We start from the raw sequence: 19118 nt of genomic DNA, 5'->3' as shown, positions 1-19118 counted from the left end.
AACCTGGTACTGGGGATGAAATCCAGGGCCTTGAACAGGCTAGGCAAGTGTTCTACCACTGTGCTACACCCTAGGTCCCCACGTAAGGTTTTAAGGAACAGCTTGAAACGGACCACCTCAACTCAGATCTTTCTAACACCTGACTACAAAATAATGTGAAATCTTGTCAAGATGATCATACACTGTGTTATCAAAGCAAAGTATAGAATAAAGCAGATGCTGACGGTCGTATCTGGCTATCTTTCTTAACTCTAATGGAAAATTTTGGTGTTCATTAAAATGATCCCATTTTCCTGTGTATTGATCTTATAGTATATAAACATTACAAATGAATATATAAAATAATATTAGATTATATTACATAAGTAGTATATTACATGAAATAATATTACATATTCACATAGTATATTCATGTACATGTATAATAGCCATTATTACATATATGATGATATTACTTTTACCAGTGCTTTTATGAATAATACATATAGGACTTTTAGGTAAGGTTTCACTTTTAGGAAGGATTCCACTGCTAAAATGTTGATCTTTTTAGTCTTTTGGACTTTGAACTCTGGTCTGAACATTTTCTGTTAGGATGGCAATAGATCCAAGGCAAACAATAGTTTTAAATGAAGACTTCTTTGAAAACAGTCTCTTTCCATTTGCCAGACGTGCAATCAACAAACAACGGGGAAACACAGGTCTGCACAGCCATGGGTGAACCGTGTCCGTGCGAGGTTAAGGCGAGCGCAAACAGGACTATGGAAAGGTCGAGAGAAGGGCAAGAAACACAGACACTACCTTGATTTTATGAAGGTCCACAAATTCTCCATAGGCGTTGACATAGGCCACACCGTTTTCCCTCAAAGACAACCTGTAGCTCCAATTAAGAGAGCCAATATGGTTCTGGACTGCTTCTGTCATGGTCTCCCAGTTGTGTTTCACTGCAACAACCAGAGTGAAGGCAACAAGTGACTTTTACTTGTAATGGTAAATTACATACAGCTACACACGAATTTCTATCTATTGATTTAAAAATCAAGGGTGGACAGAAGAAAATTAGCAACTTGAATCTTTCTTATGCCTGCTGCAGGATACATCTCTTCCTATCTTATATCACAAAGCATGTTCTGAAAAGAAAACAGGGAGCTGGGCGCCATGGTGCACGCCTGTCATCTCGGTGGCTCAGGAGGCTGAGGCAGGAGGATCACAAGTTGAAGGCCAGCCTCAGCAACTTAGCGAGGCCCTAAGCAACTCAGTGAGGCTGGGGATGTGGCTCAGTGTCCCTGGGTTCAATCCCTGGTACAAAAAAAAAGTAGGTACCTGCTCACATGTACTGAATCAGAATCTGTCAGAACAAAGACAAGTCATTTTTAGTTTTTTAAAAACTCCATAACATATTCTGTTACATAGCCAAAAAGGAGTCACAACCCACATTTAGCTGGTCACCACGTCCAATCAATTCTACAGGCTCCATTTAACCCCGTATAACAGCATTTAAGGGCCTTATGACATGCTGACCTCTCTGATCTCGATTCTTCCAGCATCACTCACCCGTTCCTTACTTCACCCTAACCCTTACCCAGGGTTTATCTGTGCCCTGTTTTAGAACATCTTCATGGTTTTCCTCAAACTGCTGCTGCTCCTTCATGTCCCTCTCCTCTGGGGCAGAGATCAAGGGTCACTTTGTCCCAGAAGAATGTCTTGACTCTCCCCCACCTCAAGGCTGCATTAGGTGCCCCCGAGTCAATGTGCAAACCAGCACAGTTAATTAGAGTGCACCGAACAGATTCCCTTGACTATCCTGTCCAACAGACTTATGTGCAGGAACTACATTTTCCTCCTATCTGCACCTCAGAGCCCAGCCAATAAGTGGCTATTGGATGAATTTGCTTTCCATCTTTCATTAATCAAAGGATATATAACAACTGATAAAACAGAAAATGTTATCAGAGTAATAGGTCAAATTCAGACAATTACTGGTACTATTCTAATTTCCTCATGCTTGAACAAAATCTGAAAATAGTGATCATTAACTCTGACATTTGGCAAAGGGCCTGGAATTGCAAGAGCTGAAACAGTCCCCTCTCTATGCAGGAGATCCACAAGAGTGGAGCCATCTTTATAGTCTCCGTACCTGCCTAGTATACAGTGGGCTTCTATTTTTCTTTTTCTTTCCTTTTTTTTTTTTTTTTTTTTCCCCTTTTTGGTATCAGGGATTGAACCCCAGGGGTGCTTAACCACTGAGCCACATCCCCAGCCCTTTCTATATTTTATTTGGAGACAGGGTCTCGCTGAGTTGCTGAGGGCCTCGCTAAGTGGCTGAGGCTGGCCTCCATCTTGCAATCCTCCTGCCTCAGCAGGACAGGTGTGTGGCTCCTAATGAATGCTTATCAAACGATTTTCAAACTCAACTATAAAAATAGCACATATCTAAGAAACTCATTTGTTCTTTTTTCTCCTGATCTATATTTTATAAACCGTTACTCACCTTGTTGATTATATTCCCAGCCAAATTTCCTTGAATCTTGTAAGGCCTGTCCTAGAAGGGCAGCTTGATGCATTAATTTCTTAGGAATACAGCCAACGTTCACACAAGTACCACCAAGGCCTGAGAAGGAAAGTAACAGTTGTAGTGTATGTGCGTGTGTATGCATGTGTGCATCTGTGCACACACGTGTGGTTTCTAACACCTGCACCGTGGCATTAAAACATGAGAAAAACAAGCTCTAAGGATGGTGGGGACAACACCCATCCAAAAGAAGACAAGAGTGACCGAGTCTAACTTTCTGAATAACTCAGTGTCCTGGAAAAGACTCAACAATGAACAAAAACATAAATGTGCATGTGAAGTTCCCTGGGGATGGACTCTAAAACTTTCACTTCAGCCTAGTCTACAAAGGGCTGAGAAATATACTGGGTTGAGGAGTGTCCTGTGAAGCGTCAGACTCTCAGCTTCCAGGCTTCTCTTCTCTGCAACTCTGAGCCAACAGTCACAGTCCACCCCAAGTTGCCTGGTGACATCTACTCTGAAATGGAACACCACAAACGGATCCCGCCTGAAGGCCCCTTCAAGGGCACAGGTCGGGCCCTCCCTCTTTAACCGCAGTCCCTTCTTGCATGCTAGGCAAGTAGAATGATTTCTGGATGGAAAAGAGAGAGCGCAAAGACACAGGGAACAAGAGGGAAAAAAGAAAACAGTACTGACAGCACAAGAGTATTCAAGGAAAAAATAAGGTCTCTTGTTTTACTATTGAAATTGTAGGCTTGAATTGAGTGAGCTTGAATGTTAAAAAGTGATCTTTGCATTTTAGCAACAGGGTTCTAGAAAATTCTAGAATGTTCGCCAAGAAATTATTATAAGATGTGGGCAGGAAGAGGAAGAAAGGACAGCATATACCCTAAACCAGGGAAAGCAGGGGCTGGTGGCAGCCCCACTGGAGGGCAAGAGCCCGAGTGTGTGCCTGACCCAGAGGAGGCCACCTGACTGACCAAGGTGGCCTTTAGGGGAAGAAGGAAGGCAGCCCCCAGTCATCTGGCCTGAAAGGAGCCAGAAGAATGAGGACCCAGCTCCACTCTACTCTGCTCTCCCTCATCACACCAAACTGGCCAACCCTGACCACAAGCCAGTGGGCCAGGGTGACAACTGATTAGTCTTCCGGGCACAGAACAGGACAGAGGTGGAAGAAGAACGCAAGTATAAGCAGGAACAATCCAGCACAAAATCTAAGTGTTCTATTTTACTGAGAAGAAAAAGAGCCTGGCAAGGTGACCACTGGTCTACCGTACACAGTCCCAGGGCTGGGACCACACCGTGTTCCTTAGTTAACTAACCTGGCATGACTACAGATCCTAATTTCTTATTGTGCGGCCACTCGACTCAATTATGAAATTGGTGCAGAAACACCCACGTCAATGTTTCTGGCGACCTCAGGCCACCAGGATGATCAGTGTGAAAATGTAAGTGCTACAATCCTCAGGTCATAAAATTCTTTTTGATTCGCAAAATTTTCCTCAATGACTTGTGTATTATCTTTGCAGTGACGCGTGACCTGGGGCTCAGTCGCCCCCATTATGGATCAGGCACCTTAAGCTCTCAAGTCTGCTGTGGGGATTAAATGAAATCATACATATATATATTTAAAAAAGCAATGCGTCTAAAGATCAGAGAAGAACAAAGAACAGCAGCTTACCCCAGGATGTGCCTTGAGGTGAGGGAACCACGAAGTCTAGGACCATAACCTTCTTTCCCAAAATGGCAGCTTCCTATTAAAAAACAACACAAAACAAACAAACATAAAAACCCTGTCTTTAAAAATCTAGTCATTTTCTCACTCCCCAAATTTTCTCTCCCTTAAATAAAAAGTCTGTTTTTCTGTATTAACATGGTCTTTTCCCTGAATTAAACTGGCTATTGGGCTGGGGTTGTGGCTCAGTGGTAGAGCACTTGCCTAGCACGTATGACACACTGGGCTCTATAATCAGTACCACACAGAAATAAATGAATAAAATAAAGATCTAGCAATATCGAAAAAATATCTTAAAAAATTAAATAAAATAAATTGGTTTTTATTTTAATAATAAAACAGTTTGTAATGTTAAAATTAGATTTTTTGTGCCAGACGTGGTGGTATATGCGTGTAATTCCAGCCGCTCGGGAGGCTGAGGCAGGAGGATTGCAAGTTGGAGGCCAGCCTCAGAAACTTAGCAAGGACCTAAGCAACTCAGTGAGACCCTGTCTCTAAATAAAATACAAAATAGGGCTGGGGATGTGGCTCAGTGGTCCAGTGCCTCTGAGTTCAATCCCTGGTAACTGCCCCCACTCCACCCCAAAATTAGATTTTTTTGTTTGAAAAAATAAGCAGAAGAGATACTTATGGTAATGACCATGAGTTTCATTTGCGTTCCTACCTTTGCACAAGAGAGGCCACCAGAACCACCACCAATGACAATGAGATCGTAATCATTTGCTGAGCTTTCCTGAAGGAGCTTCTGTAATAAACCATTGTGATGCGCCTAAAGTTCATCAAGAAGAGAAAGAACACCGTGTGACTTCAGGTTTCCAAACTGTTTACTTGCACCCTATGTCCAATCAGCCTCGTTTTCCTTTACCAAAAAAATCCTAGGCCAACAGGTCTGTAATTGTCAACTTCTCCGCGCACTGTACAAGCAGGGTCCATCTAGCTGGAATTTTGCCTATGTACATAGATTTTTGTCTGTGTTGACCGGACGGGCAGCATGTGTCCAATGAGCAAGAGGGTTGTATGTATGGCAGACTAGGTCGAATGCATGGGAATAACCAAGAATCACTTTTCAAGATCCTTGTTCCTCTGTGATAGTCTCCATTTTTTTTTTTTTTTTTTTTTTTTTAGCGGAGGGAGGGGTACTGGGGATTGAACCCAGGGGTGCTTAACCCATGAGCCACATTCCCAGTCCTTTTTATCTTGACACAGGATCTTGCTAAGTTGCTCAGGGCCTCACTAAGTTGCTGAGGCTGGCCTCCCACTTGCGATCCTCCTGCCTCAGCCTTCTGAGACACTACGATGACAGGCATGCACCACCACGCCCTGCCTGTGTTAGTCTTTGTTTTGAAAACAATTGTTATACAATGCCAGCAATTTTTTGATTTCTTATAGTCTGTCTAAATTTTGTAGCTATACTTGTGAACTTCCGAGTCGAAACAAATCTCTTGCAGATTTTTCTGCAAGTAAGGACCACGATACTGGTTCTATACCAGTTGCTTGCTCATGTGGCCCTTGTAGTGATCAAAGTAGCTCAGCAAGCTTTTTTTTATGCCAAGTCAGTGGCCCAATGCCCACAAACCTCAGCTTTAGAAAGAGCAAGCTCTGGGCTGAGGAGATAGCTCAGCTGGTTGAGTGCTTGCTTCGCAAGCACAAGGCTCTGAGTTCGGTCCCCAGTACTTCCAAAAAAAAAAAAAAAAGAGTGAGCAAGCTCAAACTAGACCTTCCTGGGGAAAAAATGACAGGTGTTTGTTTCAGAACTTCAGGGACTTGTCAGATGCTATGTGGCCACTGAAGAACGGTGCCCCATGTAGCTTAGAGAACACCCCAGAAAGAACTCCACTGGCCTCTGTACTTTTCGGTGCCCTTAGGGAAATCCATCTCCTAAGGGCATGCTACCCAAGAAAAAGCCTTTTGCTCCTGAATAGGTCTGCTATTTTTGTAACTCCAGACCCATTCTCTGACCTCAGATTCCAGGTGGGAACTGAGGTCAGCTCAGAAAGTGTTTAGGGGTTGTAATGACAGCACCTACCCCTTACACACTGGGTGGCAACTTCTAGAACTAATAAAGCATGCTGTTATGTAACGATATGGCTCACTCGTTGACATGCAATACAATCATTTCTTTCCCAACCAACATATAAGTCTTAATTAAGATTTCAAATCAGTATTTAGTCAATCACTGGTTGCTAACATTTGCATACATATATATATAAAAGAGAATGGAAGGGAATTTTAATTAAAGAACTTAGTATAAAACAGGGATTTTATTTTTTAAAAAATATTTGGGGTGTGTGGTGGTGCAGAGGATCAGATTCAGGGCCTCATGCATGCTAGGCAAGCACTGTACCACTGAGCCGCAACCCCAGCACCATAAACGTCAATTTTTTATTTATTATTGCTTATCAATTAATATTATTACCTATCAATTTGTATTTATTATTTATTTTATATTTTATTTATTATTACCTATCAACTTTTATTTATTATTATCTGCTCATTTCTTGCATTTTAGAAATTTTAAAATTTATATTATATATATTTTTTAGTTGTAGATGGACACAATACCCTTATTTTATTTATTGACTTATATGTGGTGCTGAGGATCAAACCCAGTGCCTCGCACGTGCAAGGCAAGCTCTCTACCACTGAGCCACAGCCTCAGCCCTACAAATCAATCAAAATCAATGGGTTAGCAACCTTGACAAGAATTCTAATTACCCTAGACAAGAATGTTTGTGCTGACCTCATTTTACTGGGGAACAGCCTTCCTTTCTCTCTCCATTAGGAGGAGCAGACCTGTCTTGGCCCCAGAGTGGCCTATTTGGCCTGGTAACCTCATTCAAAAAGGTTCTTCTTCTTAACTTCTGAAGTTCAGGTTGGTAGAAAAGCTAATTTCCTGTAAAGCAATCAAGATTAGCTGATAACCATCCTAAATGATTTTCCACTTTTTGACTTCAAAATGACAAATAAAAATAACTTCTAAAAACCATCTCCTCCTCTTTTAAATGCTTCTGAAAACAAAACGTGAAGAAACAGTATTGAAGAACAGGTACTACAATTACCTGGAAAGTTCTGTCGCATCCCCCCACATGCACTTTATTCACAAAAATATTGGGCACGGTTTTCTGATTAGTGATTTCTGTCAGCATGTCTTGAACACGGGGCCCGTCATCTAAAGAAACAAAATTAAATAGAGGCCTGGTGTCAATGGCTCCAAGCCTTTGGAAGTTAAACTGAAGTGTTACAACCCTACAATGCTCATATAGACACACCTGGAATACTCGACACACCTGTAATGTGTTTATAACTTTATGAAATAAAGACTCAAGATGGAAAAACACCCCTGCTTTCAGAAGAAACCTTAAAACACTAAAGATCAGTCTACTGATTCCTTTTAAAATGGAGCCTTCTCAAAGAGCTGTTGTTTTTTAACTCTTTTTTAAAATAACATGATTTATTTTTATGTGGTGCTGAGGATGGAACCCAGTGCCACACATGTGCTAGGCAAGTGCTCTACCACTGAGCTACAACCACGGCCCCTAAATTATCTTTTGATTTATAATTCGACAATTATAAGAATCTTCTCTATGATTCCAACTCGGAAAACACTTCCTATAATTACATTTGAGAAATGTGTACGAGCATTAAGGAAAATTTACTCTCCAATGCTGAAAATAAAACTGGACCATGAGCACCTAAGACTGTCACATTTGGTGAACTCTGCAGAGGAGCCTAAAGATTCAAGAATAGGGCTCAGTTGGTAAAGCGCCTGCCTTGCAGGCGCAGGGCCCTGGGTTCGATCCCCAGCACCGCCAAAAAATAAAAGATTCAAGAATATTTCACTTCCTGTAGTGACATGAAGGAAACAGCCAGTGTCAGTACTTTCTGATCATGACAGTCCCCAACCTATGTGCAAAGTGTCCCATGCATCAGAAGCATGGATGCCAAGGAGTCTGAAGTATAAAATTAAAAACGTAATATGCTCTCCTCCATGGGAAATACAATCAGGAAGTAGGAAGTCTGTTTCTTTCATTCATTACAGCTTCAGCTGTTTTGCTAGCGAGTTGGCAGATACATCTGAAATACTTCAAATATTCCAAGTAAGCAGCTAATATATTTTCCTCCCACTCCCTTCCCTCAAATATGAAAAACATATAATAAGAAAATCTACACCAAATGATTTGTCACATAAGGGTTCATTTTCTGCATGGTTGAATACAGACAAAAATGGTTCATCTAATCCAAAGAGACAAGAGTAAATTGAATTGAACAAAAGTGCAAGGGAAGAAGTCAATCTTGTTGGCATTTGCTACAAACAATACTGTGTACTGTCTACTTACCAACCCGATCAAGTTCCAAGACATTATAGTCAACTCCCAAAGAAGAAAAGAGTTCTTTAACCTGTAACAAAAATTCACCTGTTTCACTCTCACAAAAGGTTCAACAGTTACACAATATGGCAGAATAATAAGGGATGTTCAAAATAATGTTCTTTAGGAACATGGGATCTGATCTACTGTTTTTACCCTTACTGCTAAATGATTTCCCACAATAATCTCAACCTTTCCCATGTCTTCTTTTGACCTGTTTCCTTATGATTCCTGTTTAGTCAGGTTTTTCAGAGCTGTGACTAAAAGACCCGACCAGAACAACTGTAGAGGAGGAGGAGTGGATTTGGGGCTCACGGTGGCAGAGGGCTCAGTCCACAGACGGCCGGCTCCGTTCCTCGGGCCTGAGGCTGAACATCATGGAGGAAGAGTGGGGGGCAGGGAAGCAGCTCCCCTGGGGACCAGGAGGCAGAGAGAGACTCCACTCCCAGATGCACATGTGTCCCCAGAGCCAGGCCCCAGTGTCACCTCCTCACCACACCACCTGCCTCCAGGTGCCCCCAGCGGATCCCCCAGGGAGCCAGGCACTGACCGGGTTGAGGCTCTCAGGACCCGATCGCGTCCCCTCTGACCTTCCTGCAGTATCTCCCACGGGAGACTTTGGGGGGACACATCCAAACCGTAACAACTCCCAAATCTAAAACCTTTGCTCATCTCTTTTCTGGCACCAGGATGTCCTACAGGCACCATCCTCCAAAAGCAACTCACCTTCTTCCACAAACCCTACCTCTTTCTGAGTTTGCTTTCAATTGTCATTAACTCATCCAACCTACCTTCTCTATCAGTCACCCAGGATGGGCCATCTACTGTTCTAAGTCACCGAGATAAATAGATAAACAGGACACATCCCTGCACTCCAGGAGGGGTAACAGGCACGTTGGCCACTTCACTACAGTATGATCCATCATTTGTTTAAATAGGAAACCCCAAAGCCTTGCTACGGAAACAGGGGACAGAAGAGCAACAGCTCGGGCATCACCTAAACACCCAGGATCAGGACCGGAAGCAAAACTGGCACTGTAATAACTTTGCAAAGGTCTGACTAGGAGTCACTGTAACACCTCCCTCTCAGGCAATATCTTCCAGCCCCAAACTAACTCCCATCCATTCAATTATAGCAATTATTACATCTTAAGTCTTTGTCTTGAACTGGTTAATCCACCTAGGTCCCCACAGTTGACACCTTAAATTTGAGACACCAATTTACTAATAGAATTTCTCAGTAACATCCCAAGAGTTCTCCCTACATCAACTTTGTCCCTTTCAGTTCTCCAAATTGTAGTCAAAGTAGCCTTTTCCGACCCTTTAGTACAGCTGGGTGTGGTGGTACATGCCTATAATCCCAGTGGCTCAGGAGGCCAAGGCAGGAGGAACACAAGTTCAAAGTCAGCCTCAGTGAAAGCAAGGCACTAAGCAACTCAGTGAGACCCTATCTCTAAATACAATATTTTTTATTGTGATGTAGTCACAGCTACATCAGACACCCCATGACTGATCCAGAAGAACGTGCTTTGGTGGTGGCAGCTCTAGAGACTCTGCAGACACTGTGGATGAGTGCACCCCTGTGCAGCTGCTTCCGATGTCCTCACCTCTGGTTTGGGAGCAAAAAATAGCAGGCAGGACACTGTATACATTCATGACTTTGTCCTTTTTGTCCATATACACAGCCCTCCTCCCACCCTTAATGGGCTCAGTCTATGTACTGCTTCCCTTTATGCTGTAGCTTAAGTTCTAAGAAAACCTCTTTCAGATGGTTTTATTTTGCCTATTCATGATTTCCACCTTGAATAGAGTAGGCTGATCTAGTTACAGTAAGAGTTGTTAACACTAAAGGCTTCTGCCATTGAAAAAGGCCAGAAGCAGGAACTGGTAACACTGAGGGTCACTAACAGAAGTATAGCTTCTGGAAGCTGCAGGTAAAGCTGTTGGGTGAGCTGCTAACTCTGGCTGCAGGGGGAGCTGTCAGTTCCAGCTGCTAGAAGAGCAATAGGGAGAGCTGCTAACACTTCGAGAGAAAAGGCCCTGGCCCTTGAAGATCAGAGCTGCTAAAAGTAAGGGAGCTGTACTTAGCCCATTTGTGATTTCTACCCGAATTGAGCATAAGAGCCCTTAGCCTATTGGCAACACATGTGCAACTGTGAACATTATTTTCACAGGTTCTGGAAATTTCCTAAGAAGAAACACTTATGCAAGAAAATCAATTAGATCTCAGTAACAGCAGGGACAGTCTGGCCCCTGAGCTATCTACACCCTCTTCCCTCCCTCCCCTACCTGAGATGAGTCTGGAGGGAACCCAACTTAAAGTGTGGCCTACGAAACAAGCTCCTAAAACAAAATCTCTCAGAATGGCAGGCCACTAGCACCTCTCACCCTCCCACCTCCCCCTCCAAGTCACTGAGGCTCCCGTGCTCCACCCAGCCCCAGTTAGATCAAAAGCTATCTACCCCAGCTGCAGCAGATGGGGAATAATGGGACCATGACCACCATCACCCCAACCTCTAAGGCCAAGTTCCAGTTTGGGAAAGGCAAGTCAAAAAGACATCGCCACACAGAGCCCAGCTCATCAGGTCACTGTGCCACTTCCAGTTCTTAAACGAGACCTTAGAAGCCAGACCTCTTCCCATGAGCAGCATCATACTTAATACTGATAATGTTTCCTTCAAGATCAGGAAGGAAGCCAGCTTTCACCACTCTATTTCAACATAGCATGGAAAATCCAAGCCACAGCAATAAGGCAAGAAAAAGGAATTGGACAAACTCTTGTCCAAATTGGAAAAGAAGTAAAATTGTCTCTGTTCACAGGCAGCATGATCTTAGATGTAGAAAACTCTGAAGATTTCAAAGACACATACACATCAAAACTGTTAAAATGTACAAAATCAGCAAAGTTGCAGAGTGCTGAACCAGCACATGAAAATTAATTGCTTTTCCATATATTAATGATGAATGATTCAACAGGAAATTAAGAAAAGAATTCCATTAATTATAGCATGAAAAGAACTAAAGTGCTTAGGAATAAACTGAACAGAGGAAGGTAAAGACTTATACACTAAAAACTACAAACTATTGCTGAAAAAAATAAAAGAGGATACCAAGAAGTGGAAAGACATCTTATGTTCATGGATTAGAAAACGTCATGTTGTTGTCAATAATATACAAAGCAATCTACAGATTCAATGCAATCCCTATCAAAATTCAATCTTATTTTTTTTCAGAAATTGAAAAATCTTTCCTAAAATTCAGATGGAATCCCAGGGAGCTCTAAATAGCCAAAAATTTTTTTTTTAAAAATCTTGAAAATGAACAAAATTGGACATCTTGTGCTTCTTGATTTCAAAACTTACTACAAAGCTACAGTAATCAAGCAGAAAGTGACTGGCATAAATACAGCTATAAAGAGAAATAGAAGAGAATGGAGAGTTCTGAAATAGAGCCTTGATTTTTTTTTTTATAGATGGACAGCATCCCTTTATTTTCTTTGTATATTTTTATGTGCTGTTAAGGATTAAACCCAGGGCCTCGTACATGTTAGGTAAGCGCTGCCACTGAGCTACGGCCCCAGCCTGAGCCTTGATTTTTGGCAAAGGTGCTAAGACCACCTAAAAGGGAAGAAACAATTGACAAATGGTGCCTGAAAAACTGGCTATCCACACACAAAACAATGAAACTGGACCCTGACATAAAGCCATGCACAGGAACTAACTCAAAATGGGTCAAAGATCTAAATGTAAGAGCTGAAAACCATAACTCTTAAAAAAGACAGGGCAGCTGGGCTCAGTGGCATATGCCTGTCATCCCAGCAGCTCAGGAGGCTGAGGCAGGAGAATCGAGAGTTGGAGGCCAGCCTCAGCAACTTAGCAAGGCCCTAAACAACTCAGGAGACCCTGTCTCTAAATAAAAAATAAAAAGGGGCTGGGGGTGTAGCTCAGTGGTTAAGTACTCCTGGGTTCCATCCCTGGTCCAATAAAAAAAGAAAAAAAAAAAAACTTCACCTCTGGGGGCCTCCTCCCCAAACCCAGAAACCCCAATCTAACCATGAGAACATCATTCTACAAACCCATGAGGAATATTCCTCAAAACTCCTAGCCAGTCCTCTTCCAACTGTCCAGGTCATCAAAGAAGGCCTGAGAAACTGTTGGGTTGTCCTAAGGCATTTACACACTCATGTTCACTGTCACATTATCAACTGTAGCCAAAAGGTGGAAGCAACTCAGGTTGTCCTAAGGCAACCCAACAACTAAATGTCACGTGACATCCTGGATGGGAACCTGGAGCAGAGAAGGGACTTAGGAGAACTGAGGACATCTGAACCAAGTCTAGACTTGAGCAATTCATAATTAATAACATGTCATTATTGGTTCACTCCTTGTGACTAATGTAACGTGAATAATGGGATTAGGGAGGGGCACACAGAACTCCCCTTACTATGCTTCAAATAAACAGGTATGTTTAAAAATACCATTAAAGGCCAGGCATTATGGCCCACGCCTGTAATCCCAGCAGCTTGGGAGGCTGAGGCAGGAGGATTGCAAGTTGGAGGCCAGCCTCAGCAATGTAGCAAGGTCCTAAATAACTCAGTGAGACCCTGTCTCTAAATAAAATATAAAAAGGGCTGGGGATGTGGCTTGGTGGTGAAGCACCTTGGGTTCAATCCCTGCGACAAAAAAATAAAAGTAAAAAATAAAAAGACATAGGTCAATGATGTTCGATTTGGATAAAACATCAAAGGCTTAAGGAACAAAAGAGAAAACAGACAAATTTGATGTTACCAAACACAAAAGGTTTTGTGCATCCAAGGACACTATCAACTAAGTAAAAAGGCAGTTCAAGGAACGGGACAGATCATCTGCAAATCACATACCTCAAGGATTTCAACCTATATGATATACAGAACTTCTAAAATTCAATAACAAAAAGAACTTTAAAACACAATTTAAAATGGAGCACTTTGGGGCTGGGGATATAGTCAGTTGGTAGAGTGCCTGCCTCGCATGCACAAGGCCCTGGGTTCAATCCCCAGCATAGATAGTTCTCCCAAGAAAATATACCAATGGAAAATAAGCACAGAATGTTCAACATCCCTGATCTTTAGGGAAATAAAAATCAAAACCACGATGAGATACCACCTCATATATCATGAGAACTATTATTTTTTAAAAAGCAAAAAATGACAAGTGTTAATGAAAATATTCCAAGATTGGAACCCCTGTGCACTGTTAGTGGGAATGCAAAACAGTGGAGCCACTGTGGGAAACAGTAGCAGCTCATTGAAGATGAAAATACTTTAGGACTCGGCCATTCCATTTCTGGGCCTATACCTAAAAGAATGAAAGTAGTGACTCAAACAGGCATTTACACACTCATGTTCACTGTCACATTATCAACTGCAGCCAAAAGGTGGAAGCAACTCAGGTTGTCCACTGATGCTTTAATGGAGAAATAAAATGTGCTGTATTTTTTACAATGGAATATTATTCGGTCTTAAAAAGGGAAGAAAATTTCCTTTTAAAATTTGCTCTTTCTAGATATCCATGAGAGCAGAGTGTATTTTGGCATATTATACATACATGGAGTATAATTTATCCTAATTAAGATCCCATTCTTGTGATTGGACACAACGTGGAGTTTTGCGGGTTGTGTGTTCTGGCACGGATGAACCTTGAGAATATTACGCTAAGTGAGTCAGACACAAAACATGATTCAGTCAGATGAGGTAACGAAAGTAGTCAAATTCGCTCACAGGAAGTAGAAGGGCCGTTACCAGTGACTGGGGAAGAGAAAAGGGAAATTAACATTTCATCGGTATAAAGTTTCAGTTTAAAAAGATAAGAAAGTTCTGGAGATGGAGGATGGTGATCGTTGTACAGCAATGTGAATTTTTTTTTTGTTTTTTTTTTTGGTACCTGGGATTGAACTCAGGGGTGCTTAACCACTGAGCCACATCCCCAGCCCTTTTAATATCTTATTTAGACACAGGGTCTTGGCTGAGTCACTTACAGCCTCACTGAGTTGCTGTGCTTGGCCTCCAACTCGCCATCCTCCTGTCCTAGCCTCCCAAGCTGCTGGGATTACTGGTGTGTGACACAGTGCCTGGCAGTCATTGTTCTTAATGTCACTGAATTTGACTCCTAAAAATGGTTACCACTATAAATTTTATGTAGCACTATTTTGTCACAATATGTTTTAAAAGCTAACTAAGAGAATAAAAATATTTAATCAACAAGCGTATGAATTCAAGAGTAAAGAAACATGGATTAAAATTCATGCAGGAGGGATGGGGTGGTAGCTCAGTGGTAGAGCACTTGCTGAGCACTATGTGAGGTCCTGGGTTTGATCCTCAGCACCACATGAAAAATAAATAAAATAAAGGTATTGGGTCCATCTACAACTAAAAATATTTTTTGAAAAAATTAATGCAGGAGGGCTGAGGTGGTATTTGCCTCGAATGCATGCAGCACTGGGTTCCATCCTCAGCACCACATAAATAAATACATAAAATAAAGGTATTGTGTCCACACACAACTAAAATTTTTTTAAAAAATTAATGCAGGAATGATGTTTCAAAAATTAGGGAATTTTCTTCACAACTTAGTTTAGATTATTATCTTCAGTGTGTCTTTTTTAGAGTTCCCAACTAGCCTAGCTGACTCCGCCCAGATTTGTCCAAGGGCCAGATTTTTAATCCCAGGTCAGACCCTGAGAAGAGTTTTCTTTGCCACACTAATAAATTCACACTTACCAGTGAGCATTTTAAGACCTCCTCAGTTCAACTCCAAAACTAAACTTCCAGTTATCTTCCAATGAACTGTCGTGGTTTCTTTCCACATACCCTGTTTCAGCCATACTATTTTCCTTGTATTATCACCTCCTTTGTTCATATGAATATGAATCCCTTAGTTAGATGCTCCTCCTCACCTACAGACATCCCACGAGGACCAGCTAACATATCATCTTCTTAGACTGTTCGGATCCTCCAAAGAGAGGTATTCTTTGTTCCCAGCACTTGGTTTTCGAAGTTTCTTCTTCCTGTACGACTGATCTGGTTGGTACAACTCAAGCAGACTAAGTTCTTATGAGGCAAGACCAAGGTATACCAACACTGTGTCCCCAAAAGCTGAACAACCAATAAAGAATGCTTGTTGATGATATCAGGAGTCAGATCAAGGAAAACTCTTGATTCTGTAAGGGCATACTTGGAATATAACATCTAACTGTGGTGACACATTTAGGTGGCTCAGGAGCAAATGATGGGCAAAATCAAGGCAGTGACTAGTCATGTGTAAAGTTGGATTTAGAAGAAAGCAAACTGTTTGGCCAGGTGAGAAAAACACTCTGGCAAAGTACTGGAAAATCTGCCTTCCAGGAAGAAGAAAGGTCCATAATTCTGTCCACTTCAGAAATGCTCACCCACAAGAGAGAGTTAATGTTTCAGGAAGGCCGATTTTGGTTCACTTAAAAAAATTCCAATAATTCGAACTGCCCAACTATGTAATGGGACTCAAATTGATGGTTTATATTACCAGAAGAATTGACACACCCAGAATAGAGGTTCAAGTACCCTAAGATTCTCTGCATCAGCAAAGATTTGGCTAGAATGCTCTAAGGCTATCTATTCCTTCAACCTATCCTATGTGATGCTATTCTACGCCCCAGTGATACAGTGGGCAGACATGAATCTGAACTCTTGATTCTTCTACAAACTCCAAAGGACAACTCTAAAAATATATAAATAGAAAACAGACTCCAGAAACAGACCAATACATGTATAAGGGCCTGATCAATCACACATGATCATTCAAGGCCAGATGGAAAGGAATTAATGATCACAGGCAACTAGGTCATAAAGAAGCAAACTAAATTTTCACTTACATTACCAATATCATTGGACTAAAGGAAGTATAGAAGGATAAGAAAGCGTGAAAAGCACACTTATTAAAACTTTTAGGAGCTAAGTAAAAAAAAAGATCTTTATGACAAGAGAGAATAGAAAGATTTCCTAAGACAGAAAAGGAGCAGGGCATGGTAGTGCACACCTGTAATCCCAGTGGGTTGGGAGGCTGAGGCAGGCGGATCTAAAGTTCAAAGGCAGCCTCAGCAACTCAGCGAGGCCCTAAGTAACTTAGCGAGACCTTGTTTCAAAATAAAACATAAAAGTGCCGGAGCTGAGGCTCAGTGGTAAAAGCATCCCTGGGTTCAATCCCTGGTGTCAAAAACAAAAACAAAGCAAAATAAAAAGACACAAAAAGAACAAACTATAACGGAAAAAAGACTGATAGGTTCAACTACATTAAACTTGCAAACTTCACTTGACCAAAACATCCTATGAAGAGATAAAAATAAAAAGCCATATTTATATGTATATATACAACCAAAGGATTAGTATACAAAATATACAATTTGTCAACAAATCTGCACAACAAAACAATTCTATAGAAAAATAAACAAAAGACCTGATTATTTCCTAGAAGAAATTCAAATGAACCATAAACATATGAACTTCATAAGGAAATGTAAAATTGAAGCTACTTTATAACTGCTGGAATACCAAGAATCTTAAATATCACTTGTTAGCAAAGATATAGACTGAAAGGAACTATTATACACTACCAAGAGGGCAAACCGGTATAACCACTTGAAAAAGCAATTGCACATTATCTTGGTAATGTGGCTGATTTCATGCATCCTCCATGACCCACCAATTCGGCTTCAAGACACCCTAGAGTTAAGCCTTACATATGTGCACAGGAGGTATGACCAAGAAGAGGCATACAGTCATATTGTTTTTAAGAACATAAACAGCATAATCAAATTCTGTGGAATGATTCACCCTATGGACTATCAGTAATAAAAATTAATGAACCACAGGTGCAGGTAGTAACATGCATGAATCTTGAAAAGTCACGTCAAAGAGAAGAACTGCAAAAGAATAGGCATGTGATTCTGCTTACATAAGGTCCCAAAACAGGCCAAGAAAGAAGGGTAAGCAATTTTGGACAGTGGTTAACCTGGGGGTGAGTTAACCAAACTACTAACATCACTTTATTACTCTTTAAAATTAATAGGGTCTAAGAAACTATAGATACATAATATCTATATATTATAATATCTCATTGTAGCCTCAAATTTGAAAAACGGCCTATCATTCCATGCGCTGACCCAACAGTTCACAGCTCTGCATATTATCTTCGGAGTTTCACTATTTCATCTTTCTGCTAATGCGAAATAAATTCCAAAGTATTCAAAGTCCCTATTTTACAGGTGAATTATCTTCCAAAGGTCCATGTCTGAGCGGGTTACCCTTAAAACTCAGAGTACACTTATCTCTGGAAATAATGCTGAATGCCTACCCAGCCTCCAAAGTTAGGGTAACATGCTCAAGAGTTTAAAAGTACCCCTGACTTTCTAACCGTCTACAACCTTCCTTTACCTTCATTTTATAAGATGTGGAAAGGAAGCTGCTGCCCAGTTCTGGAAGCTGGTCAAGGCCGCCCAGTTAAGAAGTCAGTAGCCCATGTTGGCACTACCGTTTGATCAAAGACGAAACTTGCAAAAAATTCATTTTTTCTGCCTTGATAAACTTTTTGTAACAAGCCAACATCCGATTAAAAGCCAGTAGAGACAGGGCACGTGGTTGACCAACAGGCTGCGGTCCCAGTCTCGGGCCAGTCGGCTGTCCCGAGTCCCAGGTCCCAGGTCCCAGGCCCCCGGGCAGCCTCGCCTTGCACCCTGCTCCGGAGGCCCGAGTGCCCGCACCCGGGGTCGCCCTGAGGACCCGGGCCCTGCGGGGAGGTGGGGCGCAAGGACCAGGCGGAGCTCCAGGGCGGCTCGGGGGCGCGGGACCCTCGCCCGCCCGCCTACCCGCGTGCTGTGAGGACAGTAGGTCTTGCTGAAGATCATCACCCGGTTTCCCTCGATGAGGTTCCGGAGGCGGCGCCGCATCTCCTCCCGCGCCTCCGAGGGCTGGTGGCTGGTCCCCGGAGACGACAGACGAGCGCGGCGCCCGGGAGGCGAGGTCGCGGGCACACCGCGGACGCTGGCTAGGCGACGGTTGGGGACGGCTCCCACTTTCCCCATCCTCGGCGACGTCTGCGCCTTGGCCGGTGCCGGCGGCGGCGGGGACGGTGGCTGCTCCAGGGCCTCGTTCTACTCCCGGCTGGGCCGGGCCAGGCCTGCTTAGGAACCTGGACGAAGGCGGCGGCGGTACCCGAACTGCGGCGAACGAGGCCCGAGCGCCACAAGCCCCGCAGTGACCACTAGCCCCAGGGGCGGCCGTTCACCCCGCCTCCGGGCCGCTCTCGCCCCGCCCCCAGGCCCGCCCTGCCTCTGGCCTGCGCATGCGGACTAGGACACCAACCCCAGGGGCAGCCTTTCGCCCCGCCCCCGGGCCGCCCTCGCTCCGCCTCCCGGGCCCGCCCCGCCCCGCCCCGCCCCTCTCCTGGCTTGCGCATGCGGACTAGGCCGCCTGTCAGCCGCTGCGCAAGTCTGCAGC

General features: G+C 42.8%; 1 protein-coding gene across 2 annotated transcripts in view; it reads right to left on the bottom strand.

Moving 5' to 3' along the window:
- Positions 1–18758, bottom strand: part of TXNRD3 (thioredoxin reductase 3) — a 43010-nt gene extending 24252 nt beyond the window's left edge. The window contains exons 1-7 of one of the 2 annotated variants that reach the window (XM_079122123.1): positions 18488–18758; positions 8582–8642; positions 7304–7413; positions 4909–5013; positions 4191–4263; positions 2489–2608; positions 799–941 (exon numbers count right to left, since the gene is read on the bottom strand). In XM_079122123.1, coding sequence (XP_078978249.1) covers positions 799–941; positions 2489–2608; positions 4191–4263; positions 4909–5013; positions 7304–7413; positions 8582–8642; positions 18488–18703 — 828 coding nt within the window. In that variant the 5' untranslated portion in view covers positions 18704–18758. The remainder of the gene's footprint in view (positions 1–798; positions 942–2488; positions 2609–4190; positions 4264–4908; positions 5014–7303; positions 7414–8581; positions 8643–18487) is intronic. The other variant, XM_079122122.1, reaches the window with a different exon arrangement.
- Between the last annotated feature and the right edge of the window lie 360 nt (positions 18759–19118).

This window comes from Sciurus vulgaris (genome assembly GCF_902686455.1).
Source record: "Sciurus vulgaris genome assembly, chromosome: 19".
Taxonomy (NCBI): Eukaryota; Metazoa; Chordata; class Mammalia; order Rodentia; family Sciuridae; genus Sciurus; species Sciurus vulgaris.
This window is presented reverse-complemented; position numbering and strand designations above follow the sequence as displayed.